Below are 26,428 nucleotides of genomic sequence, written 5' to 3' on the forward strand. Positions count from 1 at the left end.
GATGGAATAGAATTAGAAATGGAAATTTTAAAAAAACAGAGCTGGAAGGCACTTCAGAGGTCTTCTAGTCCAGCCCCCTGCTTCAGCAGAAAACTCTACTATTCCAGACAAATGTTTGTCCAATCTCTTCTTGAAAATCTCCAGGGTTGAAGTGCCCACACCTTCTGGAGGCAAACCATTCCACTGATTAATTGTTCTCACTGTCAGAAGTTCCTTCTTATTTCTAAGTTGGATCTCTCCTTCGTAAGCTTTCGTCTGTTGCTTCTTGCTCTGCCTTCAGGTGCTTTGCAATATATTTACTATAGCTTAGATAGTTATGGTTAAGCAAAACACTGACTTTGTATAATACACGAACTCAGTCCGGTCTCTGATGGTACCAAATCTAACATGTTGACTATATTCTGTATGAGGAAGCTCTTGGGCCTATCTTTTCTGAATCCTCCCCTCAACTTAATTGTATTATCCCAGATTTTGGTGATGTAATGGAGCGTGTATAATTTGATAAGTCTATATTATATCCTCCCTTAGCTATTCTTTTTCCTAAGCTGAGTTGCCCCAAATTTTACATTTTCTTGAAAGAGAATTGCCGTAGCTTCTTAATCATTCCATTCCCCCCTTTTTAAAAACTCTACAACATCCACCTTTTCCCACAAATGCTAGACTGGACCGCATTTTCATCAATTATCTATAGAAGCCTAATATTTTTTTCCCCAAGTGGGCTCATTCCAAACTTTATCTGATTATCATTAGAGGTGGGGGGAAAATGGTGAAAAAGAAAAGCCTCTTGAATCAAGTTTGATTTTTAGCTATTTCATGGGCACATCTGTGCAATTTTCATGGGAACAGTATGTAAGTGATTTGCCATTGTCAACATTTTGCTGTAAATCTCAACTTCTGGGTCTGGAGGAGAAATATAATCCACACAAACAATCCACCAAGTAGGTTAAATAGAATTGGGTCTACTTATTTTAGAGCAGTATTCATACATTGGTTGGCAAAGGGCTATTGTGGTTCTCCCTTCTAATTTTTCTGGTTGTAGATAGTGTGTATGGACAAATACATAAGTAACAAACAGATTTATTAATCTGTCCATCTTCTTAATAACAGCATGTCTATTTAACTGTTGTAACATGAAAAAATACATGGATGTGGTGCGTTCCACATTAGGTGGGTCTCCAAATGTTGTTGAATCACTATTAGCAGCTCTCTACCATGCTGGATGGGGCGGTTGGTAGTTGTAATTCAACAAAATCCAGAGGGCTGCCCACTACATATCTAGAGGATATAGTAATAGCTCACGGATGATGGGGTACATGGCATGGTCATTGGGCACACCCAAATACACTTTCTTGTATCAGCTAATGTCCCATCTGGTTGGTGTTTTTCAGTGACAATTTGATAAGAACTTCTGGGATATGGTTTTATGGTTTTGATTTTGGTTAACAATGTTGTCAACCCTGAAGCTGACCAGACTGAAGCCATTTTTACCGCTTCAGTGTTGCCACCCTGGAGATGAGAGTGAGGGAGGGGGGGATTTCAGATAGAAGGGATTTCTGTAGCCAAAACAAAAATACTTTCTCTTGGGAACCAAGGACATTCTCACACCTGGTCGGACGAAGGTGGAAGCTCATTTCGAAAAATCCTTTCTTAGTGAGCACCTAGAAGCCAAGAGGAACATACATGCCAAATTTCAAGTTTATAGGCTTTACAGTTCTAGAGATTTTGTCATGATGCGTGAATGATATTTCACTTTTATATATATAGATTTAGCTGATAAAATTAAGTGCAGATGTCATGCTAAACCTAACCACCCTATGCTTTAGTACACTGAACTAGCTGGTCATGTTTTGTGCTTTGCACCATCTCATTGGCATAAATTTTGCAGCCCCCAAACATCATTTGATTTGGTTCCAACTTAAAAAAAAAAGTTGCTCAAAAGCCCAATATTGGTGGAAAAAATAATTCATTGTAGGCTAAGAGGGCAGCGTAGTTTATGACAACAATCTACCCCAAAACTCATTAAAGCTTTTTCTCTTAGAGTGACATGCATTATCAGCAAAGATTAATCTGATGAATCTTTAGGTGAGCTTCATTTTTAAAAATGCAATAACAGAGGGCTTTGTTGTCATCTGATGAAAATCAATTAGAGTAGGTAAGGCCACAAGGAAAACTAACATCACTCATCACCAGACCCCCGGCAACTGAAATGATCTGTCTTCCAAGCTTGGATGAGCAGGAGGCTCCAGTAATATCGGAGGGAAATTAATTTAGTTTCTTTATTCTAAACCCACTTTCCTAGTTCTGGAGGACCTATACACAAATTATTTTTAATCAAGGTTGATGTGTTATTAATACCAAGGAAGATCTTTGAAGAATCTTTTTTTTTTAAAAAAAAAAAAAGACCCTGGCATTTTTCATCTCGTAGTTGCGTTTATATAAAAGAGAGGGAAGGTTACTTCGCTCAAGACTTACCTTCTAAGTTCTTTGTCTAGGACAAGATACTTTATGGAGTGCCGGAGACAATAGATCCCACCAAATACTGCACACATCCTAAAGGAACGTCAGAAATCAAGAAAACAAGGCATCAGGTTTACAGTGTCTATTTTTTTCTAAAAACAAGAATGTTCACTTTATTTAAATTGATCCATGAAATAGGAAGCACTGTGACCTCTAATAAGTTGTTTAATTCAACACAAATGTTTTAGGAAATGTTTCCTAAAATGTTTAGGAATAATCTCCTAGGCATAGCTGCATATCATGGAAGGAGAAATCAAGGTAGAATTTGAACAAATAATATTGGTTTAGAACTGGCTTGTCATCCTGACCTATTTGGATCCGTTTAACAAGTAATTGTGGATGAGTGTATAACAAGAAGTTATCCTTGATGGTTTGGTTGGATGCTCTCAAGAAAAGAGGAATGCCCTGCAAGGCAAACCTTGTTTGTTCACATCATGATTTATTAAGCCAGGATTCCTAGAATACAGGATTCCTGGAATACATTAACCAACTCTGGCAAGGTTTATGTAAGGAAAACTTGTAGAAGATATCCAAAAACTCAAATCATATGGCATCTGAATTCTTGGGAGGTTAAAAAGCAGCCAAAAAATAAAGGCTAAGTAATCATTAAAACTCTGTATAATCACAAATAATATTTCATTCAAAACTTGGCTTCGGGAAGTTCTGAAATTAAGCTTCTTTCCCGAAGATCATGGTGAATATAATCGAAAGTCAACTTTGAATTATTTCAATTTTTCTCCCAGGGGCAAATTCTATCTTCCTATCTTAATCATTTTAAGAGTTTGCCATTAGAGCGGTTACCCATGGTCAGCATTAACTAGATCAATGATCAGAGCCCACTCGAAACTACTCTTTCACATGAAGGTAGTAACAGCAAACCCAACAAACATGGTGCCAAGCTTCAAATGACATTTTTGCTGTTTGCAACTATTATCATTTCTCGGTTTGCCAACAAACTATGGGCGAGGGTGGGGGAGGGAAGGGAAGGGGGAGATAAAAGAAAGCTCCAGACATCAAGATGGGAACCAAGGACAGTTCGGCAGGCCGGAGCCAAAAAAGACTTTCTCAAAACAATACTAGAAATCTCCATTGGACAATGAGACCTGGTCTAATAGGGAGGGAAGGAAAACTTGAACTTTAACTATGTGCGTTTGCGTGGGAAATAGTCAGATATGGTTTTGCCCTCATCTTTGCCAATATGATATACTCATTAAAGTTTTGCATGAAGAGATTGGATTGTCTTAACCGTGCCTGCTTTGGTTGGGTTCATCAGTCGTAACGTTGACACATGGGCTACCAAGTATCTCTAGAAAGCTTTTCATAAAAATGTTGGAAGATTAAACTGGATCAAACCTTATGCCCCTATCACACTTGACTATATGAACTAATGCATTCAACTAGAAGCCTTCAGCATAAGCTGCTACGGAGGACAATCATCACCGGTCTTGTTGCCTAGGATTCAGAAAGTAATAAAGAGTCATACATATTGGGAGTCTATTAACTGCCTATCCCTACCCATTTTTCATCTGTTCTGAAATCTCTGACTTGATGGACCATAGTTCGTTCAGACATGACTTACTGGATAAATCTGATTCCATGCAATGAGGCTATCAATCACACCTGAAGCCAAACCCAAGGCTATCAGATCACTCTTAGTGTGAGATGTCCATGAACTTACATGGGTGCAAATGCGGTAGAGGATGACATTTTGTGTCATGACCTCTTGGTCAAAGCAGTGGTGGGATTCAAATTGTTTTACTACAGGTTCTGTGGGCGTGGCTTGGTGGGTGTGGCATGGCTTGGTGGGCGTGGCAGGGGAAGGATAATGAAAATCCCATTCCCTTCCCATCCCACTAACCTGCTTTCCAGCTCCGTTCTCTGTGCAGGGCAACTAAAGAAGACCCAGCCAATCAGCTGGGACTCGGGAGGCAGAGAATAGATGGGGGCGGGGCTAGTCAGAGGTGGTATTTGTCGGTTCTCCGAACTACTCAAAATTTCCGCTACTGGTTCTCCAGAACTGGTCAGAACTTGCTGAATATCCACCTCTGGTGCAAAGGCTTTGACTTACATACTTGTGCCAAAAATCGTTAACGGTTATGGCATTGTATACATGATGATGTCCTAACACAGGGATCAGCAACCTTAAACACTCAAAGAGCCACAAAGGTCCTAACCGGAAGCCCCCCATTCAATTCTGGAGCTGGTTCCCCCACCATAGAGTCTCCTCTTAGTGCGGCATCCTTTTTCCTCTACCTGTCCTAACAGAAAGCCCTATCAATTGTGGAGGCGACACGGAGCTGCAGCAGAGGGATGAAAGAGCCACATGCGGCTCCAGAGCCGCGGGTTGCCGACCCCTGTCATAACATCGAGGTTTGTTACAAACATCAACAAACACAGGTGCAAATGTCTGTATTTCAGTAATGGTTAGTAGTGGGGTTCACATAAAAAAGCACCATGGTGCTTTCAGCTAATAAAATCTGGAGGTTCCACCTCCTATCATCATTGCTTTTTCACTTCCTACTGCCAAAATCCACCGACTTACCAACCTGCACTTAAAATAGCCTCTTTTGACTAGAGATTGTTACCCCAGATCCCTGGCTGGAGAACAATAATCAAGACCAAGTGACAAATGATACGGCAGATGTTGGAACAATGCCTTTGTGCCTTCAATAAAGGTCCCTCTCTCAATTAAAAGAAAGGTCACCAAATGCAAAACCAGAGTGACTTAGCAGCTTAAAAACAAAGAGAGGGAAATACTACCGAAGGCGGCACCAAATGAAAAGGTTGGATCTTTTTGTCTATAAAATATGAAAAAAATATGTATTTCCAAAAGCTAAATAATTAGATTTGTTTCTCCCATAATAGGAGGCAGTGTTTTTTGGCAACTCGGCAGAGGAAACTAAACATATGTGTTTGTCAAAGAAATGTCTGCTGAAAACAATAAAACAACGAGCAACATGCAGCAACTCACAATGACAGCAAAAGCACTTAGTAATTTTCCTCCTCAGTTAAATCACTGGTTTTTCTTTTCTTTTTTTTTCTGCCACATCCAGCTGAATCAACAAGTTGAAAAGCTGAACCACCAGGATTATTTTCATACTTTTGAGGATAAAGTAATAAAAGAGTCTGAAAATCGTATGATTTCTATTCCTGATTGGCCTGCCGCTGAAAATAAGTCCTAAATATTCTTCTCTGCCTACTTAGTCAGGACAGAAAACCAAGCTCCAATGTTCATCAATTACTCATGTTTTATGTGATGGGCCTTCCAGAACCCCAAATGTGATGGGCCTTCCAGAACCCCAAAACCAGTAAGGCTGTTGGGAGAAGAGAACAACTGGGAAAAACCTATGAAGTTGGCAATCTCCTTTCTTAAAGTTTATCTCATTCCTGGTTCTGAATGTAGGATGGAATGGATGAATGAACATGGACAAGTGCCATCCATGGATGAACATTATACACACACCTGTGATGACCTGGGGTGTGGCACAAAGGCAACACAGCCAAATAAGCAAGAAGAGTCCCTTTATTATCTCCAACTTTGCCCCTAATGTCCTGGTTACCTTCAGCTGGAGAAAAACTCTCCCAGGAACAGCCTTTAACTGTAAAAAATCCAGTCCAAAACAACGTACATAACAAACTGTAACTAAAAATCCAAACAAACCAAGCTGAAGTAATTAACTTGACAGGGCAGGAGAAGGAATTTCAGACTTGAAAGCACGGCAAAACTCACACAGTTGGGAAGACACCAGGAACACAAATAAGCCACGAGGATACAAGATAAATTCACATTTGCTCCCAATGACTTGCTGTGCACAGCTTCCTCTTTTATACACTGTGTTCCCAGCTGCAGCTAATGAAGGGAATCGGGGCCCTTTCCTCCCCCGTAAGCCATGCAACTCACGTTGCTCCCTTCTCCGTTCCTCCCTGCATGCCCTAGGATGAAGAGGAGCTGGGCCTGGGTCTTCCTCTGAATTCCCTTTGCCTTGTTCTACCTCTCCTCTTCTCTGTCCAGCCGGACTTTGCCCTTCTCCAGTCTCCTCCAAAAATGGGGAGCTTTTCCCCGTTTTATGGCCTTCGTTGCCACAGCGATTAAATGAATCTCTGCAGTTGATAAGTGAGCCTGGCTTCCCCATTGACTTTGCTTGTCAGAAGATCTCAAGCAGGGATCATATGCCCTTGGGACATCAAATGCCGCAAAACTCATTTAACAAACGTCTCACTTAGCAACAGAAACCTTGGGCTCAAAATTCGAGGACTGCCTGTACATCACCTAACTGTCAGGAAACACAGAAAACAGGTTAAGAGCTAAAATTTGGCATTGACACGACAGATTTTTTTTCTTAAATCAGAAAAGTTGAAATCCGTTGTGACAATCAGATCCATTATCGTATCCATGTTATGTTTTGTTCCTCTATTTAAAATAGACTAAACGCAGAGGGTTGGTTTGGCTGGGGCCCAAGCACAAAGTACTTCTGATTACTATTAACCCTAAATAGACATTTAAACTGATCATTCTTCTAATTAACTGGCTACTGTCTCTGCCAATGATTCCGCCTCGGCTGAAAGATCATGCCTTGAATCTGCACTCCGCTTCAACTCTGCCCTGCTGACATCAAACCACATTACAGCTAAATTAACAGTTGTGAAAATTTTTGCCCTGCTAGTCGCCTCTCTGCTCCCCCTGCTCCCTCCTCCCTAGCCTTCAAATGCCATTTCAGTTCCTATCATGGAGAAAAAAAAGAAGGAAGAAAAAAAAAACCAGCCGCTGCAATTTCTAATACAACAGCACAACAATGGAGCCCATTAATAGCCGAACTTCTGACAGCACCGTTCCCGCCGTGATTTATGAGTTTGCATATAATTTGATTATTCTATTAATTCTACTGATTACTGCTAGAGCTAATCCAGTGAAGGTCACTCCCTAAAATAAATCTTCATTACTCTTCCCGCAGAAAATAACTGCCTCTAACGGGTTGTTTTCTTTAATTAAAACATGAATGTTACAAGAGGCTTCGGGCTTGGCGCGCCTGGTGCCGGGCAGGAGGTTGACAAGCCTGGAGAGTCTCTTGGATCAGAACATTTGGAAGAAGGCAATAAAAAACAATTCAAATACTTCTTTATGAGATGCTTTCAAGGTACGGAGTGTCAAGAATCCAGAAAGTATCCATGATATCAGCTCTGAAATTCAGCTGCCACAGCGTTTCCCCGAAAATAGGACCTACCCCAAAAGTAAGTCCTAACTTGATTTTTTTTTTACACGTGCCCAATAGAAGCCCTACCCCAAAAATAAGCCCTAATTAAGACTCTCCACCACTCCAGGGTACACAGGTAAAAATTAAGCTAGGGTGAGAAGGTGGGGTGGAGCTGCCCTACTAGTTACCTCCAGATAGGTGCAGCCAGGCCTCGCACACTCCAACACCTGCCTTGCCAGCCCATTTCTTCTGCAGCTGGCAAAGCTTCCCTGAAGGCCTCTGTAGCTGATAACAAGGCTCTGGATGAAGGCCTCTGACAGCGAAAAGGAGGCCAGGAGCAACGTGCACAAGTGAGGTTACTCAGTGGATAACATTCCTCCCCAAATAAGCCCTAGCGAAACACGGTATTAGCACATTGCATTGTTACATTAATTATATTACAATGCAGTTACAGAGTAGTAGTTTGGCTACCTGTTTATGAGTTCTGTCAGGTACATCTTTGCCTGTTTCCCAAGATGCACCACAGGAGGGGAGCTGGCTTTGCACCAGCGAGAAAGACGAGTGGCTCTTCCTGCTGTGCCACTCATGACCCACTCCCTTCCCGGAGCTCATCTCATAAGCGGGTAGCACAACCGGAAAGGTTCAGAGTCAAGTGAGATGAGTCAGTGGACAACATCCCCCCCCTGAAAATAAGACCTGATGCCCTTCTCGGTGGCAAAGAAAAAAGAAAAAAAAAAGACAGGGTCTTATTTTCAGGGAAACACGGGTAGGTAGTCCTTGACTTACAACAGTTCATTTAGTGGCCGTCCCAAGTCACAACAGCACTGAAAAAAGTGACTTATGACCGTTTTTCACACTTATGACTGTTGCCACATCCCCATGGTCACCTGATCCAAATTCAGAGGCTTGGCAACTAACATGTCCCAAGGGCATGTGATCCCCCACTTGAGATCTTCTGACAAGCAAAGTCAATGGGGAAGCCAGATTCACTTAACCACCATGTGACTGATTTAACTTGGTTACTTTGAACAATACCTTAGCACCGCAAAGCAGTTTTGCGGATAAGTCTAATCATTCTGAATGGGAGACAGCAGTTGGTGAGTGATTCATCATAAACTTTGAACGAGCTTTTAACAACATAAACACAATCGTGCTGGGTTCACCTATTGTGTTATCATAAACCATGATTTAATATGTACCCGTGTTTCCCCGAAAATAAGACCGGGTCTTATATTAATTTTTGCTCCAAAAACCACATTAGGTCTTAATTTTCCGATTAGGTCTTATTTTCAGGGAAATATGTTACTAAATGCATCCATCTGGCTGACAATCTTAACCAGGGCTTATTTTTGGGGTAGGGCTTATATTACGAGCATTCTGAAAAAATCACGCTAGGGCTTATTTTCTGGTTGTGCCTTATTTGGGGGGAAACAGAGTAATATATGATGGACAGGGTTCAAATAATTTCTCCACCCTGAAGCTCAGCGGATTATTTTGGATCATTCACTAATTTGCTGTTGTTTTGATTTCTTTTTTTATGGTTCAGTTTGTTGTTTTTCTCTCTCTCTCTTTTTGGTCTGTTTAATAATGGAGGGGAAAAGATCAAATAGAAATATGGAATCCAGGTGTATCGCTCAGCTCTTTGGTGGAAATATGGCCAATACAGGTAGTGCTTGACTTAAATTGGTTCAGTTAGTGACCGTTCAAAGTTACAACACTGAAATTACCACATTACACTGAATTACCACCTTTGCAGCATCTCCGTGATGATGTGATCAAAATCCTGATGCTTGGCAGCTGACTCATATTTATGACAGTTGCAGCATCCCGCGGGTCATGTGATCATCCTTTTGCGACCTTCGGACAAGCAAAGTCAACGGGGAAGCCAGATTATTTTCACAATCAGGTTATTAACTTAACAATTGCAATGATTCACTTAACAACTGTGGCGAGAAAGGTCATTCCATGGGGCAAAACTTTAGTAACAGAAATTCTGGGCTCAACTGTGATCATAAGTCAATCACTACTTGTATAGCCAATAAATAAAATCAGGCTAAAAGATAATAACTCTTTAGGTTGGATGGGATATAGACCTGGTTCCTGCTTATTCTAGTCCAGTAATCTGGGTCCTCATTTTACCGATCTCGGAAAGATGGAAGGCTGAGTCAACCTTGAGCCAGTCAGGATCAAACTCCTGGTAGTGGGCAGAATTATCTGCAATACTGCATTCTAACCATTGGGAAGGAAGGAAGGAAGGAAGGAAGGAAGGAAGGAAGGAAGGAAGGAAGGAAGGAAGGAAGGAAGGAAGGAAGGAAGGAAGGAAGGAAGGAAGGAAGGAAGGAAGGAAGGAAGGAAGGAAGGAAGGAAGATAGTATTAGCAATAGCCCTTAGACTTATAAACCGCTTCACAGAGTTTTACAGCCCTCTCTAAGCAGTTCACGGAATCAGCATCTTGCCACCAACAATCTGGGTCCCCATTATAGCAACCTTGGAAGGATGGAGGGCCGAGTCAACCTGGACCTGTTTGGTGCTCCACACTGTTTTGCTTAACTGAAGGAGCAGGGCATGGATGGCTTCATAAACTACACTAACTAATCAAACATGGCTTTCAGCATCATGTGATTTTTTTTGGCTTAATGTGTTTTGCGCGTGCTTCCAAACACTACGCCATGCTGGCTTTCTTAACCATCTACTGTCCTAGGAGGAACTTCAGGCGAATTGCTCCTCCAGAGGCATCCAAGCATCTGATCTGATTGGGTATTAAAGAATATGCTCCCCCCTCCAAAAAAGAAAGTCAGAGATCCAACCTTCTGAGTTCGGTAAAAGGAGGACCCAGATTGTTTGGGGGCGATAAGTTGACTCTATAAACCGCTTAGAGAGGGCAGTAAAGCACTATAAAGTGACATATAAGTCTAAGGGTATTGCTATTTTCCTTCCCTCCTTCCTTCCTGTCTCCTTCCTATCTGACTCTCTCTCATTTCCTTCCCTCCTTCCTTCTCTCCCTCCCTCCCCCCTTCCCGGTGAACACAATGCAGTATTGCAGGCTAACTCTGCCCAATAACAGCAGTTCGATCCTGACTGGCTCAAGGTTCACTCAGCCTTCCATCCTTCCGAGGTTGGTAAAATGAGGACCCAGATTATTGGGGGCAATAGGCTGACTCTGTAAACCCCTTAGAGAGGGCTGTAAAGCACTGTGAAGCGGTATATAAGTCTAAGGGCTACTGCTATTGCTATCCCTGGGCCAGGAGATGGATTTAATCATTTTGCACATCTTAAACACATGCACTTACAACCACAACTGAGCCCAAAATTTTCATTGCTAAACGAGACATTTATTAAGTGTGTTGTGCGTCGTTTTACGACCATTCTTGCCACATTTGTTAAGTGAATCACTGCTGCTGTTAAGTTAGAAATTCACTGGTTAAGTGAATCTGGCTTTGGGTTAGGTCGTCAGAAGGTCGTAAAAGCGGATCATGTGACCCTGCGGACACTGCCACTGTCATAAATGTGAGTCAGTTGTCAAGTGTCACTGTTTTGATCACCACAGGGATGCTGCAACAGCCATTAAGTGTGAAAAATGGTCATAAGTCACTTTTTCCCCGCAGTGCCGTTGTAACTTCAAAATGGTCACTAAGCAAACTGTTGTAAGTTGAGGACTGCCTGTATCCAGCAACTGAGTAGTCAACAAAACAAAATCTCGAAGAATCCCGAATGGCCTTTTCCGAGAAACGGTTTCCACACAACGGATTGTGAAGTGGAACTCTCACAAAGGCCTTTGTGTGCTTAAGGAGGCATGTTTCAACACAAAGGTTATTTTCAAATTAAAAGGCCTGTCCTGTCAAAACTTGAGAAATAATGCGGGCAAGGACAACAAAAGCATTCCATAGCTTTATTAACGACAGCGCTCACTGATCTGTGAATAACCCAGAGAGAAAAAGTGAAGATTATTGAGTTACTTTACCAATCTATCCATCCATCATAGGAGAGCAGCTCTCAAGACGTGATGGATCGTCTCACTTCACTGAGATTTGTCCCAAAGTAAGATTCACTGGAAGGAAGGAAGGAAGGAAGGAAGGAAGGAAGGAAGGAAGGGAGGGAGGGAGGGAGGGAGGGAGGGAGGGAGGGAAGAAGGAAGTGAGGGACAGGGAGTGGGAAAGGGAAGAGGGAGGAAGGGAAGGAAATTAGGGTTCTTTGGCAACCAAAAGTTCCTTTCCCGACTGTGGTTATAAGTGGAGGACCACTGCAATGGGAATTTCAGAAGCTGCTTTGGATTCAATTCGTTCAATTTTGCGTTGACATCCTGGCAGCTCACCTCCCACCAACTACGATTCCCCGTTCTGCCGTCGAGGAGCTACCGTTCTCCTCTTCCCTCTACCTTCCATGAGAACGGCCTGCAGAATGTAAATTGGCTCTTTAAAACTGGTGATAAAGGTTTTCATCATGCTTGAAATTGGGTGTCATTTATTATTAAATTGCCAATTAACACCTCTGCATAACTGTACAGTCAAGGATCTACGAGAGAGATGGGGGGGTGTTCCTGTGTTGGTAGATGGGTAGAACTAACACATTAAAACACACGCACTCGTGATTAAATCAGCCTTAATGAACTTTGGATCTTCAAAGATGAGGTGGCAGCACCGGGATTGTCTGGGGTAATGGGAAGGAGTCTAGCGTGGCTGGAGAAGGCTTGAATTAAAGGATTTCTTTCTTTATTTACTAAGAAATTAAGTTAGCTAAGAAAGGCTCTGCACTTTTTCCTCTGCTTTTCTTTTGGCCTGGGTTATGTACAGCAGTCAAACAATAAAAAAGCATCTTCTACATTGGAGCCAAAGAAAAGGAAGAAGCAAATACCAGGAGAGCTTCTTGATCTCAGTCTTGGCAAAAGCTGAAGGCTATCTAGGATCATCCATGTCGAACTGGAGATCCAGCAAAATTTCCCACCCCTTACCCTTAAATCCACCATACACACCGTGGCTTCTCCTTTAGGAAACAGGAGAGTTGGGCATCACTCTAACATACATTTGTTGGGAGAATGTGGGGTTCTTGGGTGCTCTCTGAGCTGGGTTGTTTCCATGCAGACGTTTCCTTACCGATTGTCAGCTGGCACTGATGATGTTCCCTAGTTGGATTATGAAACGTCTGCAAGGAAACAACCAATCTCAGAGAACAGTAAGGACCCCAAAGTCTTCCTCGTCCTTCCTGACTCCTCCTCTCCTCCTGCTCCTCCTCCCCTCCACAAACCCCACTCCTTTCTAGCACTGATGATGTTCCCTAGTTGGATTATGAAACTTCCGCAAGGAAACAACCAACCTCAGAGAACAGCAAGGACCACAAAGTTTTCCTCGTCCTTCCTCCCCTTCCATTTCTCCTCCTCTCCACACACCCTAATTCCTTCTACCACTGATGATATTACCTAGTTTGGGTAATGAAACGTCTGCAAGAAAACAACCAAACTCAGAGAGCACCAAGGACCCCACAGCCCTCCTCCTCCTCCTCCTCTTCCATTTCTCCTCCACTCCACATACATTATGTCATTCCAACACTGATGTTACCTAGTTTGGGTCATGAACCATCTCCCAGAAAACAACCCAAGCTCCTAGACCACCAAGGACCTACAGTCCTCCTCCTCAACCCCCATCCTGCCAAGCACCCCATCGTCCTTCTCCTCCCCAACCCCCCTCCCCTCCTAGCACTGATGCGGTTCCCTAGTTGGGTAATGAAAGGTTTGCAAGAAAACAATCAGGCTCAGAGAGCACCAAGGACTCCACAATCTTCCTCCTTCCCTTCCATTTCTCCTCCCCTCCACACACCCTAATTCCTTCTAGCACTGATGATGTTATCTAGTTTGGTAATGAAATATCTCCAAGAAAACAACCCAAACTCCTAGACCATCAAGGTCCTCACAGTCCTCTTCTTCAACCCCCCCAAAGCACCCCATAGTCTTCTTCCTCCTCCTCTTCCTCCTCCTCCTCCCCAACCCCACTCCCTTCCAGCACTAATGAGGTTCCCTAGCTGGGTAATGAAAGAAAACTGCAAGAAAACAACCAAGCTCAGAAAGCACCAAGGACCCCACAGTCCTCCTCCTCCCTGCAACCCACCCACCCACCCCGCCTTCTAGCACTGATGATGTTCCCTAGATGGGTAATGAAACCTTTCCATGAAACAACCAAGCTCAGAGAGCACCAAGGACACCACAGCTCAACCCTGAGCTTCTAATCACAACTATCTGATCTTACTGGGGTCAGGATAAATCTTCTGAATCAGCATGATTATTCTTTAGAGTAGTTCCATGACAGTCTTTCTTTCATACTCTAGAAAAAATGTAAAAATGTCTTTTTGTGCGGTTTTGGGGGACCAAGAGGAGGGAAGAGAAGAAAAACGGCCTCCAGGAAGAAAAGTAGTTGATTGTCCCCCTGTTGGAACAATGGAATGCTTTCATTTTTATTGCCAGATGTATTTTAAAACCCCACCATAAAGTTGTCAGAAGTTCCCACCCTCCACTGAAAGGAGATTCCTTCCATCAAAAGAAGGGAATCCGAGGTTCCAGTTCACTCAGGCATGGAAAAGGAATCCATTCGTCAGGAAGAAGAAACTATGTATTGGTTAGATCTAGACTTAGAATAATAACTTTACTGTCACTTTGAATGTACACTAATCGGCAAACATCAAAATGAAATTTCGTTGTATGCAGCTCTCAAAACACCTCCAATATATGCTACAAAAACATGACAAAATAAATAAATATACCAAAGTATGCAAATACCCACATATACTACGTGCCACAGAGAAACGACACAGTCTAGTTCGGATGTAAACATGGACATGGCGAGAAAAATGAATCTTGCGAGTTTGCCAGACGGATGGCCTAGTGTTGTGGCGGAGCCGGGCCCGTCCATTAGCCCTCAGATGGAGAGTCAACAGCTCCCAGATCTGGAGGTGGCTGATGAGGAAGGGGAGGAACAGTTGGCTCCAGTGCCTGACGTGAGGATGTGCAGCAGGCAGAGGAGAGGAGAGGAGATCAGTGGAAATCTGTGGGCCGGTCCTTGGGTCCTTGCTAGCAAAGCCACACCCTAGTTCTGGGAATAAAAGGCAGGGGGAGGAGATGAATAGATGTGGCAGACAACTATTCATCTTCTAGATGGACTTGTTAGCCTGAGTTGACAGAGAAACTTTTTGTTGGGGTTGCTGGCACTCCTAATTAAAGGAATCATTGAGTTAACTTCAAAGGGTTTGTCGTGTTTGGAGAGCTGGGTCCGAACCCCTAGGGAACCAAGCTGTTACAGAATCTGCTAGTCCTGCTAGAAATACTTCAAAACCTCCCCCCATCTACAACCAGCACTAAAAAGCAGTGAAGAAACAAATGATTGCCAGTGTGTAAATGTCATTCGGATGAGCCCTGCATTTAAAAATGGGCACCTCTGTCGATGGTAGTTACGGAGCAATAATAATACTAATACTAATAATTAGAAAAAAGGGTGCAGCAAAATTTCACAAACTGACTATCTAGAACGCCATAACCGAGTTGCTAAAATCATTCACTGGAAACTGTGCCAAAAGTTTGGATTTGAGTATAGTAACAACTACTGGGAACATCAGGTTGAGAAGGTTCTGGAGAATGAAAAAGTCAAGATCTTGTGGGACTTCAGAATTCAGACTGACAGGCACTTCGCCCACAACACACCTGATCTAACCATAGTTGAAAAGAAAAAGGTTTGGTTCATTGACATTGCAATACTTGGTGATGCACAAATTGTAGACGTGCAGCAAGAAAAAATCACAAAGTATCTGGACTTACAAATTGAAGTTAAACGACTTTGGAAAAAGAAACCATGTGTTATCCCAATTGTAACTGGAGCCCTTGGAGCAATACCTAAACAGCTGCCTCGCTATTTGGAAATTCTGAATTTATCAGACTTGAATACCCTTATTCTACAAAAAACCACCCTACTTGGAACAGCTTATATCCTCCGACGCTACCTGAACAGTTCTTAGGTCCGTGGTTAGGACTCGAGATGTTGAGCTACCAACCAGCCCAAAAGGCTGTGAATCTCATTAAAGATTAACGAAGAAGAAGGAGAAGAAGGAGAAGAAGGAGAAGGAGAGGAGAAGGAGAAGGAGAAGGAGAGGAGGAGGAGGAGGAGGAGGGGAGGAGGGAGGAAGAGGAAGAAGAGGAGAAGAGGGAGGAGGAAGAAGAGGAGAAGAAGAAGAAGAAGAAGAAGAAGAAGAAGAAGAAGAAGAAGAAGAAGAAGAAGAAGAAGAAGAAGAAGAAGAAGAAGAAGAAGAAGTAGTAGTAGTAGTAGTAGTACTCATCAGTTTGGCTCACAATTGTTTCAGAATAACTCCTGATTTTACGTATGCTTCAGGGACACCACCACACCCCACCCCAGTTCTCAAGATCACTGCAGAGTGGATGGCCAGCTCATTCGGAATGCAAGGATATGACTTACAAATGTCTTTGAATCATTCACATAAATATGCATGCCTGCCGTTTATAATGGTAGCCTTGATGAGAAGACACAGGATAACCGAGTGCAAGGAGCGCTTAAGAGGGTTACATTAAAAGAGGATATGAAGAGGCGGTTAGAAATCACAGGGCCAGTGACACCTTATTCTGATAACCCGGCGATAAAAAACATTGTAGGCTGTGATGTATAGGCAGAGTGGTTGCCAGTTGGTAGACCGGTTGAACGCTCTTCCTGGAAATCTTACAGGCCAGGAAAAACTGGGAAACACATACCAGCTCTCAACTCATAAAACATTCCTATGCCTGTTTTAGTAGTTGCCATAAAAGGGGGGGGGAGGAAATCTGGAAGAGCAGTGCAGCAGTTGAAAGCAAAAGTACATTCCAACTCTTTCTCTTTAAAAGATTGTAACTAAAATACCAGAGTTTTTGTCCACAAATATATTTAATTGGAGACCGTGAATAATGACACCCAGCCCTGTGAACGTGTTCAAGTGGAGAATCTGGTTTATGAGACACCCAGGGGGGAAGGGGGGGGGGAAACAGGGTCACATGGGACTGTAAATGACATATGCCAGAGTTGGCTCCAGACATGACAGTGCCAGTATGTCGCTTCTAATGAATCCTTTGAAGTTTTTTGAAGTTTGGCTCAAGAATCATGATTTAATTAGAGCGATTTGTCAGAGTATATTCATGAATTGGAATAGAGCATGGTAACAAGGTCAGCCAATGAATAGGCATAGCAACTAAATCAGCCAATGAGGATAGTTTGGAAACTGAAACTAGAAGTAGTCTAGGCGTGGCTCTATATGAAGCTCTGCAACTCTGCAGCTATGTGAAGCTCGGAGTCTGTCTGTTGAAAATGAAACTGCTTCGCTCCTCTTGCTTGCCAGCTGAACTAAAGTGAAACTGGAAGTTCTCTCTGTTCTGTGCTGCTGAAGTTACTTGCAAAATGTTTCTGTCTGAGTTTGCTCTGTTTCGGAGAAATCTACAACTGGTTTGCAAAATTTACTTATTATGTTTATAAAGACATTAAATGAAGCATCAGCCATCAGCCGTTTATTTTTCTGGCACTGAATTAACACTGCAAAACTCTGAATACGATTGCTGGAATCCTGACACCAGCAGAGGGTGGTATTCAGCCGGTTCGGACTGGTTCTGGCATACCGGTAGCAGAAATTTTGAGTAGTTCAGAGAACTGGCAAACACCACCTCTGGCTGGCCTTGCCCACCCGCCCCCGGCCTTTCCCGTTCTATATTTCCTGTCCTATAAGCGCACTGTCATAGAACTGGTAGGAAAAATGTGGAATCCCACCACTGCATATCAGGGTACAGGTAGTCCTTGACTTATTACCGCAATCAAGCCCAAAATTTCTGTTGCTAAGCGAGACATTTGATAACTGAATTTTTGCCCGGGTGACTAACGTTAACAACTGCAGTGATTCACTTAACAACGGAGGCAAGACAGGTTGTAAAATGCGGCAAAGCTCACTTAACCAATTTTTCACTTAGCAACAGAAATGTTGGGCTTGATTGTGGACATAACTCAAGGATTACCTGTGTGATCACTAAACGAATGGTTGTAAGCGACCTGTACTCATTTTTGGCACAAAAGTGATTTGCTTTCAACAAATTTTAAATTGTAACATGCTTTTGTCACTCTGGGTCTCTTTGGACTGCTACCAACGGCCCATGTTACCAATGCTGTTCTCCCCATCATCGTTTTCTGGTGCTCTACTGAAGTTTGCTAGGTGACACCATAACTGTCATGCCCCTGTTGGAATCTGATTCTGAGGGAGAGGTGGAACTGCTGACAGAGAGTGGGAGTGTGGCTCTGGTGGCTGTGGAGGAAACTGGGGAAGGGCACAGTCCGGCTGGGCATTCAGAGGAAGATCCAGGGCCACCCCCCTCTTCGTCTTAGGGCATGCAGGGAGGAACGGATAAGGGAGCAACATGGTTTATGGGGGAGGAAAGGGCCCTGATCCCCTTCATTGGCTGCAGCTGGGAAAACTGTTTAAAAAGGCAAACTACACACAGCAAACTTGCTGGAAGCAAAGCATGAATTATTTTGGTTTGTCAAGTCTTATCTGAGTTCTGGGGTCCCAACTGTGTGTGTGTGTTGTTATCTTCAATTCCTTATCCTCCCGTCTCGTTAATTGCTGCGGCATGGTTTGTGTTGGTTTTTTGTAATTTATATGTACTTTGGGTTCGGACTGAATTTCTTCCCTTTAAAAACTGTTCTTGGGAGAGTTTTTTCTCCAGCCGATAATAACTGGACATCGGGGGCCAAGTTGGAGGTATTAAAAGGGTTTTACCTATTTTGGTGACTTTGTTGCTTTTGTGCCACGCCCCGGGCATCACAATAACCTATAAGGATAAATGCTAAGCCATGGTTTGCTTTAACCACCATATGGTAAATAAAACCACAGCAAACAGGCTTACATGGCTGAGGGATTCTGGGAGTTGAAGTCCACACACCTTAAAAGTTGCCAAGCTTGGAGAAACCCTGCTCTAAAGTATCAAAGGTTGGCCAACTAAGAGTCACTTTCTCGACTTCTGTCCATCCAAGTGCAAAGCCACAAAAGGCCCACAAGCCATATTTGCTTAAACAGCAGATGCGTATTTTCTACTCACACACTTAAAGGGTATGTCAAAAGGAAAACGATAAAGAAATTTTTAAAAAATGAACGAGAGTGCCTAAAAAGAGAGAGAGAGGAGGAGGGAGGGAGGGAGAGGGAGAGGAAATACACTTACCGACAAAAACACTGAGGGATTTCCCCTTGGCCGTACAAAGGGAATAAGAAGGGGGTGTTGCCGTAGCGCCCCAGGCACTGCAGAAATTTTTGAGTGGCCTTCAGTCCATCTATGGTGCAGCAATCCGCCTCCGAGACCATCGCAATGGAATGCAGAATGAAATGCTGCAGGTTGGGAGTTAACTTCTGGGTTTTTAAATAGTCAGCAAACTTGCGATCCTTCTGAGCTGTCTCAGGGGAAGGGGGGGAAGGGAAGGGAAGGAGGAAAGGAGAGGAGAGACAAGAAGAAGGGAGGGGGAAGGGAAGGAGGAGAGGAGAGAGAAGAAGGGAGGAGGAGAGGGGAGGGAGGAAAGAGAAGAGAAAAGAAGAGAAGAGGAAAAGAAGGGAGAAGGAGAAAGGGAAGGAGAGAAAAGAAGGGAAGAGGGGAAGGGAAGGAGGGAGGGAGAGAAGGAGGGAGGGAGGGAGGGAAGGAGGGAGGGAAGGAGGAGGGAGGAGATAAGGGAAGGAGAGGAGGGGAAAGGAAGGGAGGAGGAGAGGGGAAGGAAAGGAAGGAGGAGAGGAAGAGAAGAATGGAGGAGAAGGGAAGGGGACAAGAGGGGAGGGAGGAGAGGGAAGGGGAGGGAAGGAGGAGAGGAGAGAAGAGAAGAGGAGAGAAGAGAAGACCATCTTTATATATGTCAAGAAAACACAAGGTGCTCAATTACAAGTATCCCTTTACTTACAACTGATCACTTGGCGACCGTTCTGTGTTATCTTACTCCAAGGTACTAAGCTCGTCCCTTTCAAACCTAGGGTTAGCCAACGTGGGCCTCACGGACACCAATGTCTAGACTGAGCGCTGAGTTGTCAATAGGCCTCCCCCACCCTCATGAATGGTCAGAACATCTCCACAACCGCAACCCAACAGTGTAAAGCCTTTGGGAACTCCAGCCACCTGGCGCTTCCTCACATGCTCTCACGGTAAATAGGATCAAGGGGTTTCCAGAGGGGTTCCATTCCTTGAAAAACAAGGAGACAAGAGGATTTCACCATTCGTCGAAGGACGCTCACCTTGGTATTCATCTGGGCGCTGTTCAAAATCCAGGCAAAAGGTCAGAAATCTCATCAACATTCTTTTTTCCACCATCGTCAGCTGTTTGTTATTGAAAATGTCCGCTCTGGAACATGGAACCTGAAACAAAGAGTTTGGGGTCAACCTCCATTTTTCCACTTGGCTCAAGCAAAGAGAGAGAAATGACAGAATCAGTGGTGGGATTCAAAAAATTTTTATTACTGGTTCTGTGGGCGTGGCCTGGTGGGAATGGCAGGGGAAGGATACTGCAAAATCTCCTTTCCCACACCACCCCACTAACCTGCTTTCCAGCTCCGTTCTCCTGTGCAGGGCAACCAAAGAAGACCCAGCTGATCAACTGGGACTCGGGAGGTAGAGAATAGATGGGGTTGGCAGGGCCAGTCAGAGGTGGGATTTGCCAGTTCTCCAAACTACTCAAATTTTCCGCTACCGGTTCTCTAGAACCGGTCCGAACCAGCTGAATATCACCTCTGGACAAAATCCTTGCAAAGAGAAACCGACAACCACTCCCTTGAGAGTCCCACCTGTAATAATCCAACGTTAAATGGCCATTTTGAGATGTTTTTTTCCCCTTTTGATTTTTAATTGACACGATTCTATCATTTATTTTTTTTAAAAAATCCTAATTTAATTTTTACTTTTAATGTTAATGTGTATACAGTGCTTTATATTTCAGTTGTATTATATTGTACGCCACCCAGAGGCTCTCTTTGAGGGAGATGGGTGGTTTAGGAAGAAGAAATATGAATAATAAAATAAATAATAAAATGATAAAATAAAATTAATAAAATAAAACAAAATAAATACTGAAGAGATGGAAGTGAGAGGCAGGAATCATTAGGACCGTATTCATCAAAATAGCAATAGCAATAATAGCATTTAGAATTATATACTTCTTCACAGTGCTTTTACAGCCCTCTCTAAGCGGTTTACAGAGTGAGCATGTTGCCCCCAACAATCTGGGCCCTCATTTTACTGACCTTGGGAGGATAAAAGGCTGAGTCAACCTTGAGCAGGTCAGATTTGAACTCTTGGTTATGGGCAAAGCTAGCCTGCAATACTACATTCATACCACTTGTGCCACTACAGCTCTTATATAGCAATAGCACTTAGACTTATATACTGCTTCACAGTGCTTTTATAGCCCTCTCTAAGCAGTTTACAGAGTCAGCCTGTTGCCCCCAACAATCTGGGTCCTCATTTGACCCACCTCGGAAGGATGGAAGGCTGAGTCAACCTTGAGCCTGGTAGTGGGCAGATTTAGCCTGCAATACTAGATTCACTGGAGGGAGGGAGGGAGGGAGGGAGGGGAGGGAGGGAAGGAAGGAAGGAAGGAAGGAAGGAAGGAAGGAAGGAAGGAAGGAAGGAAGGAAGGAAGGAAGGAAGGAAGGAAGGAAGGAAGGGTAATAGCACTTATACACCGCTTCACAGTGCTTTACAGCTCTTTCTAAGTAGTTTACAGAGCTCAAACTCTTGGCAGTGGGTAGAGCCAGCCTGCAATACTGCATTTTAAACCATAGCGCCACCATGGCTCAGTGAAAAGGAACACTTTCCAATGAGCCGGGAGTTCAGTTTCGTCATCTGACCGGTTAGCGTACCTGTTCCACTCTGCCATCTCTCAACACAAGAATACGGGTCACGTTTTTGAACTCGGCATATCGGCTGACGTTGGACTTAATGAGGAGGTCGATCAGCAACCCTCGGGAATAGAGGAGCTGCAGGAGAGAGAGAAAGGGGGGTGGGTGGGGGGGAGAAGAACATATATACACAAATTCTTCCAAGGAAACACGATTGCTATTTCAACCAATTTTTTTTCCTCCTTGCCGTTACTGCTTACAAGGAACCCACTGCCAAGAATGCTGGGCATTTCGGTAAATTAATAGTGGCTCTTCTGGCTGAGGAACTGGAAGGAGAAGAAAAGAGAACGCCAACACTCTTAAAAATAAATAGTGGCAGCAGCAAATCAGCCCTGTGCAGCTGGAGGGAATAACCTCAAAGGTTGAAGAGACAGTACCGAAGTAATATTTTTCTGCAAAGGTATATTATTCCACTAGGAAAAGAACTGGAAAGACACTCTTAGAATGCAAAGAAACTACAGGTGATCCTTGACTTACGACCACCATTGAGTCTGATTTTCTGCTGCTGAGCCAGACAGTTATTAAGTGAATTTTGCCTCATTTTACGACTTCTCTTGCCCCAGGGGTTAAGGGAACCACTGCGGTTCTTTAAGCGAGTAGCACAATTGTTAAATGAATCTGGCTTCCCCATGCTTGTCAGAAGGTTGCCAAAAGGGGATTGCATGACCCCGGGAACCATCATAAATGTGAGATAGCCATGGTCATAAGTGCGAAAAATGTTTTTTTCCAGCGACGTAACTTCGAACGGTGACCAAATAAATTGTTGTAAGGATTATCTGTATTTGGTACTATTCAAATCAAAAAAGTATCTGGAAGAAAATTAAAAAGATTCATACTGGAGGTATTCACAACACTCAAACCTTCAAATCATTAAAAAAAAATATCTAGCCATGCATTCTGGAAGAATACATTTGACAAGACTTTCAGAGGTTTTAATGTTCTTTCTGATATTCTACATATCCTTCCTACCTCAACTTTTGTGTATGGACTCCGAGCTTAATGTCTGTCTTTATTTCTTCAATATCCCAGCAAGCTTGCAAGGTGGGGTTACAAGTTGAAACCATAAAACTTAAATCTTCTAAATACCTTTGGTCACCTTTGTATAAGCTCCAAATTTATTATACATTCTTGGAAGGACATGAATGTAAAAAACAAAAACAAAAAAACCTCGTGCAAGATGGATGACCTAAAACTTCTAAAAGGCGATGTTCCGCTAAAGAAGTGACAACATGCCATCATTCTCAAAAATCGTCAGAATCACAAGGAGATGGAATCACTTTTCAAATCCAAGCTGTGTGCCTTGTCCAGCCAGATCTTGGGCAGAAGACCAGGGATGGCAACAGACTAAAACAGGACCATGGAGAGCTCTGGGCAAACAGTTTGGTTTGATGGGAGGTTAAATCAAGGCTAGATTCCATTCCCATCCAGTTAAAGGACTACTATTTGTCTGCGATTCAGAAACCTGTTTGTCTGAAATGGTATAGGGCAGGAGTCCCCAACTCTCAGTCTGTGCAAACAAGTGAAGCCCCATTCACCCCATTCACGGTATGCAGGCAGCACATGAAATCTCTCTCTCTCTCTCTCTCTCTCTCTCTCTCTCTCTCTCACACACACACACACACACACACACACACACACGGATCTGCAGAAAATCCTCTCTCCATAGAACCAGTCCCTGGTGCCCAAAAGATTGGGGGCCCCTGGTATAGGGTTTCCTTCCTGAGGAGGGAGATGGACTAGATTCAGGTCTCCAACCTTGGTCAACTTTAAGACTTGTGGACTTCAACTCCCAGAATTCAACTCTCAGAAACTCTGGGAGTTGAAGTCCACAAGTTGTCAACTCATAAAATATTTCTATGGTCTTTTTAGAGTTGCCGACAGAAAGGGAGGGGGGAATCAGTGAAGCCACTTGCAAACTGAAACTGCATTCCATAAATGTTTTCAAAGATAGTTTCTAGGTGACCGAAGTTTCTGCCGTGCAAAATTCTAAGTGGAGAACATGATTGATGACTCTTGGCTATGGATGTGTCCCATTGGAGAATATGAATTACAATACACCCAGGGGGTGGGGGGAAAACCAGGGTCAAGGGTGACAATGAATGATGTGTCTCAGAGTCGGCTACACCCAGGCAGTGCCGGCATGTTTACTCCTAATAAATCTTCTTTAAGTTTTGGAAGTTTGGCTCGAGACTCATGATTTAAATGGGGGTAACTGCTGGAGCCCTGACATAAGTCTTAAAGTAGCTAAGGTTGGAGACCCCTGGACTAGACGACCTCCAAGTTCCCTGCCAACTGTTATTCCGTTAATGAAACCAGTAATTCTAGGAAGTAAGCCCTATTGTGAGATTCACTTAGGACCTGAAGACCTGGCTCTACCAGTTGACTTGGGACCCCAATGAGGGTGTATCGCTCTGGAAGTGGGCATTGGATTAAGAGAAGACCCCACCTCTCCCCTTCTGCGTCTTGCTCCCTTCCTCCCCATCTTTTAAATTGTACATTTTTTTGTTTGTCACACAGTCAGCCGGATGTTCAGACTGGATTTGGCATTTTTTACCCACTTATAGAGTCCGTCCCAAGGATGTGGGATAGGTAGATGTGGATGATTGATGGTGCTAAATTGCTATTATTTATTGTGTGATGTTCTAGTGGCTTTTAATGTTTGTAAGCCACCCAGAGTTGCCTCTAGGCGTAATGGGAGGCCCACAAGTCTAATAAATAAAAATGAGCCCTCACATCCTGGACATAAACTGTTTCAACTCCTTCCCTCAAAACGATGCAAATGCCATCACTCTGCTAAACAAATAATTCCCTCAACACTGCCCAACTATTTACTAAGTCTGCATTACTACTATTAATCTTCTCATCGTTCCTATCACCTATCTCCTCCCACTTGTGACTGTATGACTGTAACTTTGTTGCTTGTATTCTTACAATCTATATTGACTGTTTCCTAGTATGATTTGATTGCTTATTTGTACCCTATGACTATCGTTAAGTGTTGTACCTGATTCTTGACTCTTGACGAATGTATCTTTTCTTTTTATGTACACCGAGAGCATATGCACCAAGACAAATTCCTTGTGTATCTAATCACACTTGGCCAATAAAGAATTTATTTTATTCATTCATTCATTCATTCATTCATTCATTCAAATAAACTTTAGGGTTGCATGGAATTGTACTATTTATGAGCACAGTTTCTATGCTCAGTAAGGAATGGTTACCTCTTTCTTGAGTGGGATGTGATTTTATAATACCCCCCCCCCCCAATTAATTTTGGAAAGTCCCATGGATTTGAAGCATCCTTAGGCTCTATGATATGGCATGTGTGGGATAGAGAAGCTGCTGTTTGGAAACTATTTTTTGTTTCCTGGAAGCCACGATCAAAATACAATGTTTAGCTTTTCCTTCTCTGAAAACCTCTGTGTGAGTAAGTGAACCCCTTTTTTTTTTTAAATTGCCAAATGTTCTTTTCTATGCTCCCTGATAGTGGGATCCTAATATTGCTAATACATTCTTAGCCTTTAATGGTTTTCCATGCAGAAGTGACTTGTTTAAAAAAAACCAGAAAAATATAGTTAAGTCCCTTACCTTAGAAATTAAATCAATATTAAACCTCCTGCCTTCTTTTACAATTTGGGAATAGGTGATTTTCCTTGGTTCAGCTGCAGCTTCAGGGACTGGCTCAGATTTATCGTCTCCCGTTTCCGATGCTGTTGAATCGGGTGCAACGCTGTCAGAGGATGTTGTCCCTTCCAGAGAAGTCCCTCCTGGGTCCTCTTGGTCACTGGTACCTTGCAGATCACTTCCTGGATCACTTTGTGGGCAGTTCTCTTCGCTTTTGGCCCCACCGTCTGAAGACAAGCCTCCATTCTCAACCTCAGTGACCGCAGAGGTTTCCTCTGAATCCTTACTACAGGCAGAAGTGACTGAGGCAGATGGTCTTGGCAGTGCACCAGCTTCTTCAACTTCTTCAGCTGAGTCCTGGCTGGGTTGTTGGTTTTGTTTTTTTCCAAAGAGAGAAAGAAAAATCAGTTCCCCAACAACCCTGATTTGCAGCGGTCTGATGCAAGTCGAGGCTTCCCCAATTTAGTCAATACAACAAGAACTATGATGTCTATGGAGATTCTCAATCATCCAGGTCCCAAAGATGTTTTTTTCCAAAATTAGAGTAGAGTAGAGTAGAGTAGAGTAGAACAGAACAGGAATAGAGAATTAATAGAACAAAGTAGAGTAGAGTAGAGTAGAGTAGAGTAGAGTAGAGTAGAGTACAGAATAGGACAGGAATAGAGAAAGAATAGAATAGAATAGAATAGAATAGAATAGAATAGAATAGAATAGAATAGAATAGAATAGAATAGAATAATGAAATGAAGAAAGAATAGAACAGAACAGAACAGAAAATATGGAAAGGAATGGAGTGGAATATTTTCTACCCCATCCCATCCCATCCCATCCTATCCTATTCTAAAAAGCAACTCGCTCCCTTAAATCTGGAATACGAATCTGAAATTTATTATCACCATCCCAGATATTTTTTTCGCCCAAGGACATAATTTTCAAACAGAATAGATGCGGCAATAAAAAATTGAAGCAGGAAAAAAAAGTGTTTACATTTAAATCTTTGTCCAGGTCTGGTGGCGATTGGAGGGGGGTTGGAATCTCCCACCCACCCTCGCTCCTTTTCAGTCATGCTATCTCACAAAAAGGGGATACATCTGCAGCCCCAATTGTGGTGTAAATTCTGAACATTATCTAGTGTCGTTCATTAATTAATGGTCCCAACAAAGGAATCT

The 26,428-nt window shown here is 43.0% G+C and overlaps 1 protein-coding gene across 2 annotated transcripts in view; it reads right to left on the bottom strand.

Moving 5' to 3' along the window:
• The window catches only part of CHM (CHM Rab escort protein), a 71,169-nt gene that overhangs the window by 20,365 nt on the left and 24,376 nt on the right, over nucleotides 1–26,428 (bottom strand). For both annotated transcript variants that reach the window (XM_026674675.2, XM_087972086.1), the window contains exons 5-9: nucleotides 25,224–25,620; nucleotides 21,594–21,710; nucleotides 19,974–20,094; nucleotides 18,925–19,150; nucleotides 2,473–2,550 (exon numbers count right to left, since the gene is read on the bottom strand). In XM_026674675.2, coding sequence (XP_026530460.1) covers nucleotides 2,473–2,550; nucleotides 18,925–19,150; nucleotides 19,974–20,094; nucleotides 21,594–21,710; nucleotides 25,224–25,620 — 939 coding nt within the window. The remainder of the gene's footprint in view (nucleotides 1–2,472; nucleotides 2,551–18,924; nucleotides 19,151–19,973; nucleotides 20,095–21,593; nucleotides 21,711–25,223; nucleotides 25,621–26,428) is intronic.

The sequence above is a fragment of the Notechis scutatus genome, chromosome 10 (assembly GCF_049901735.1).
Source record: "Notechis scutatus isolate UNSWTSFEM ecotype Mainland chromosome 10, rNotScu1.2, whole genome shotgun sequence".
Classification (NCBI taxonomy): domain Eukaryota; kingdom Metazoa; phylum Chordata; class Lepidosauria; order Squamata; family Elapidae; genus Notechis; species Notechis scutatus.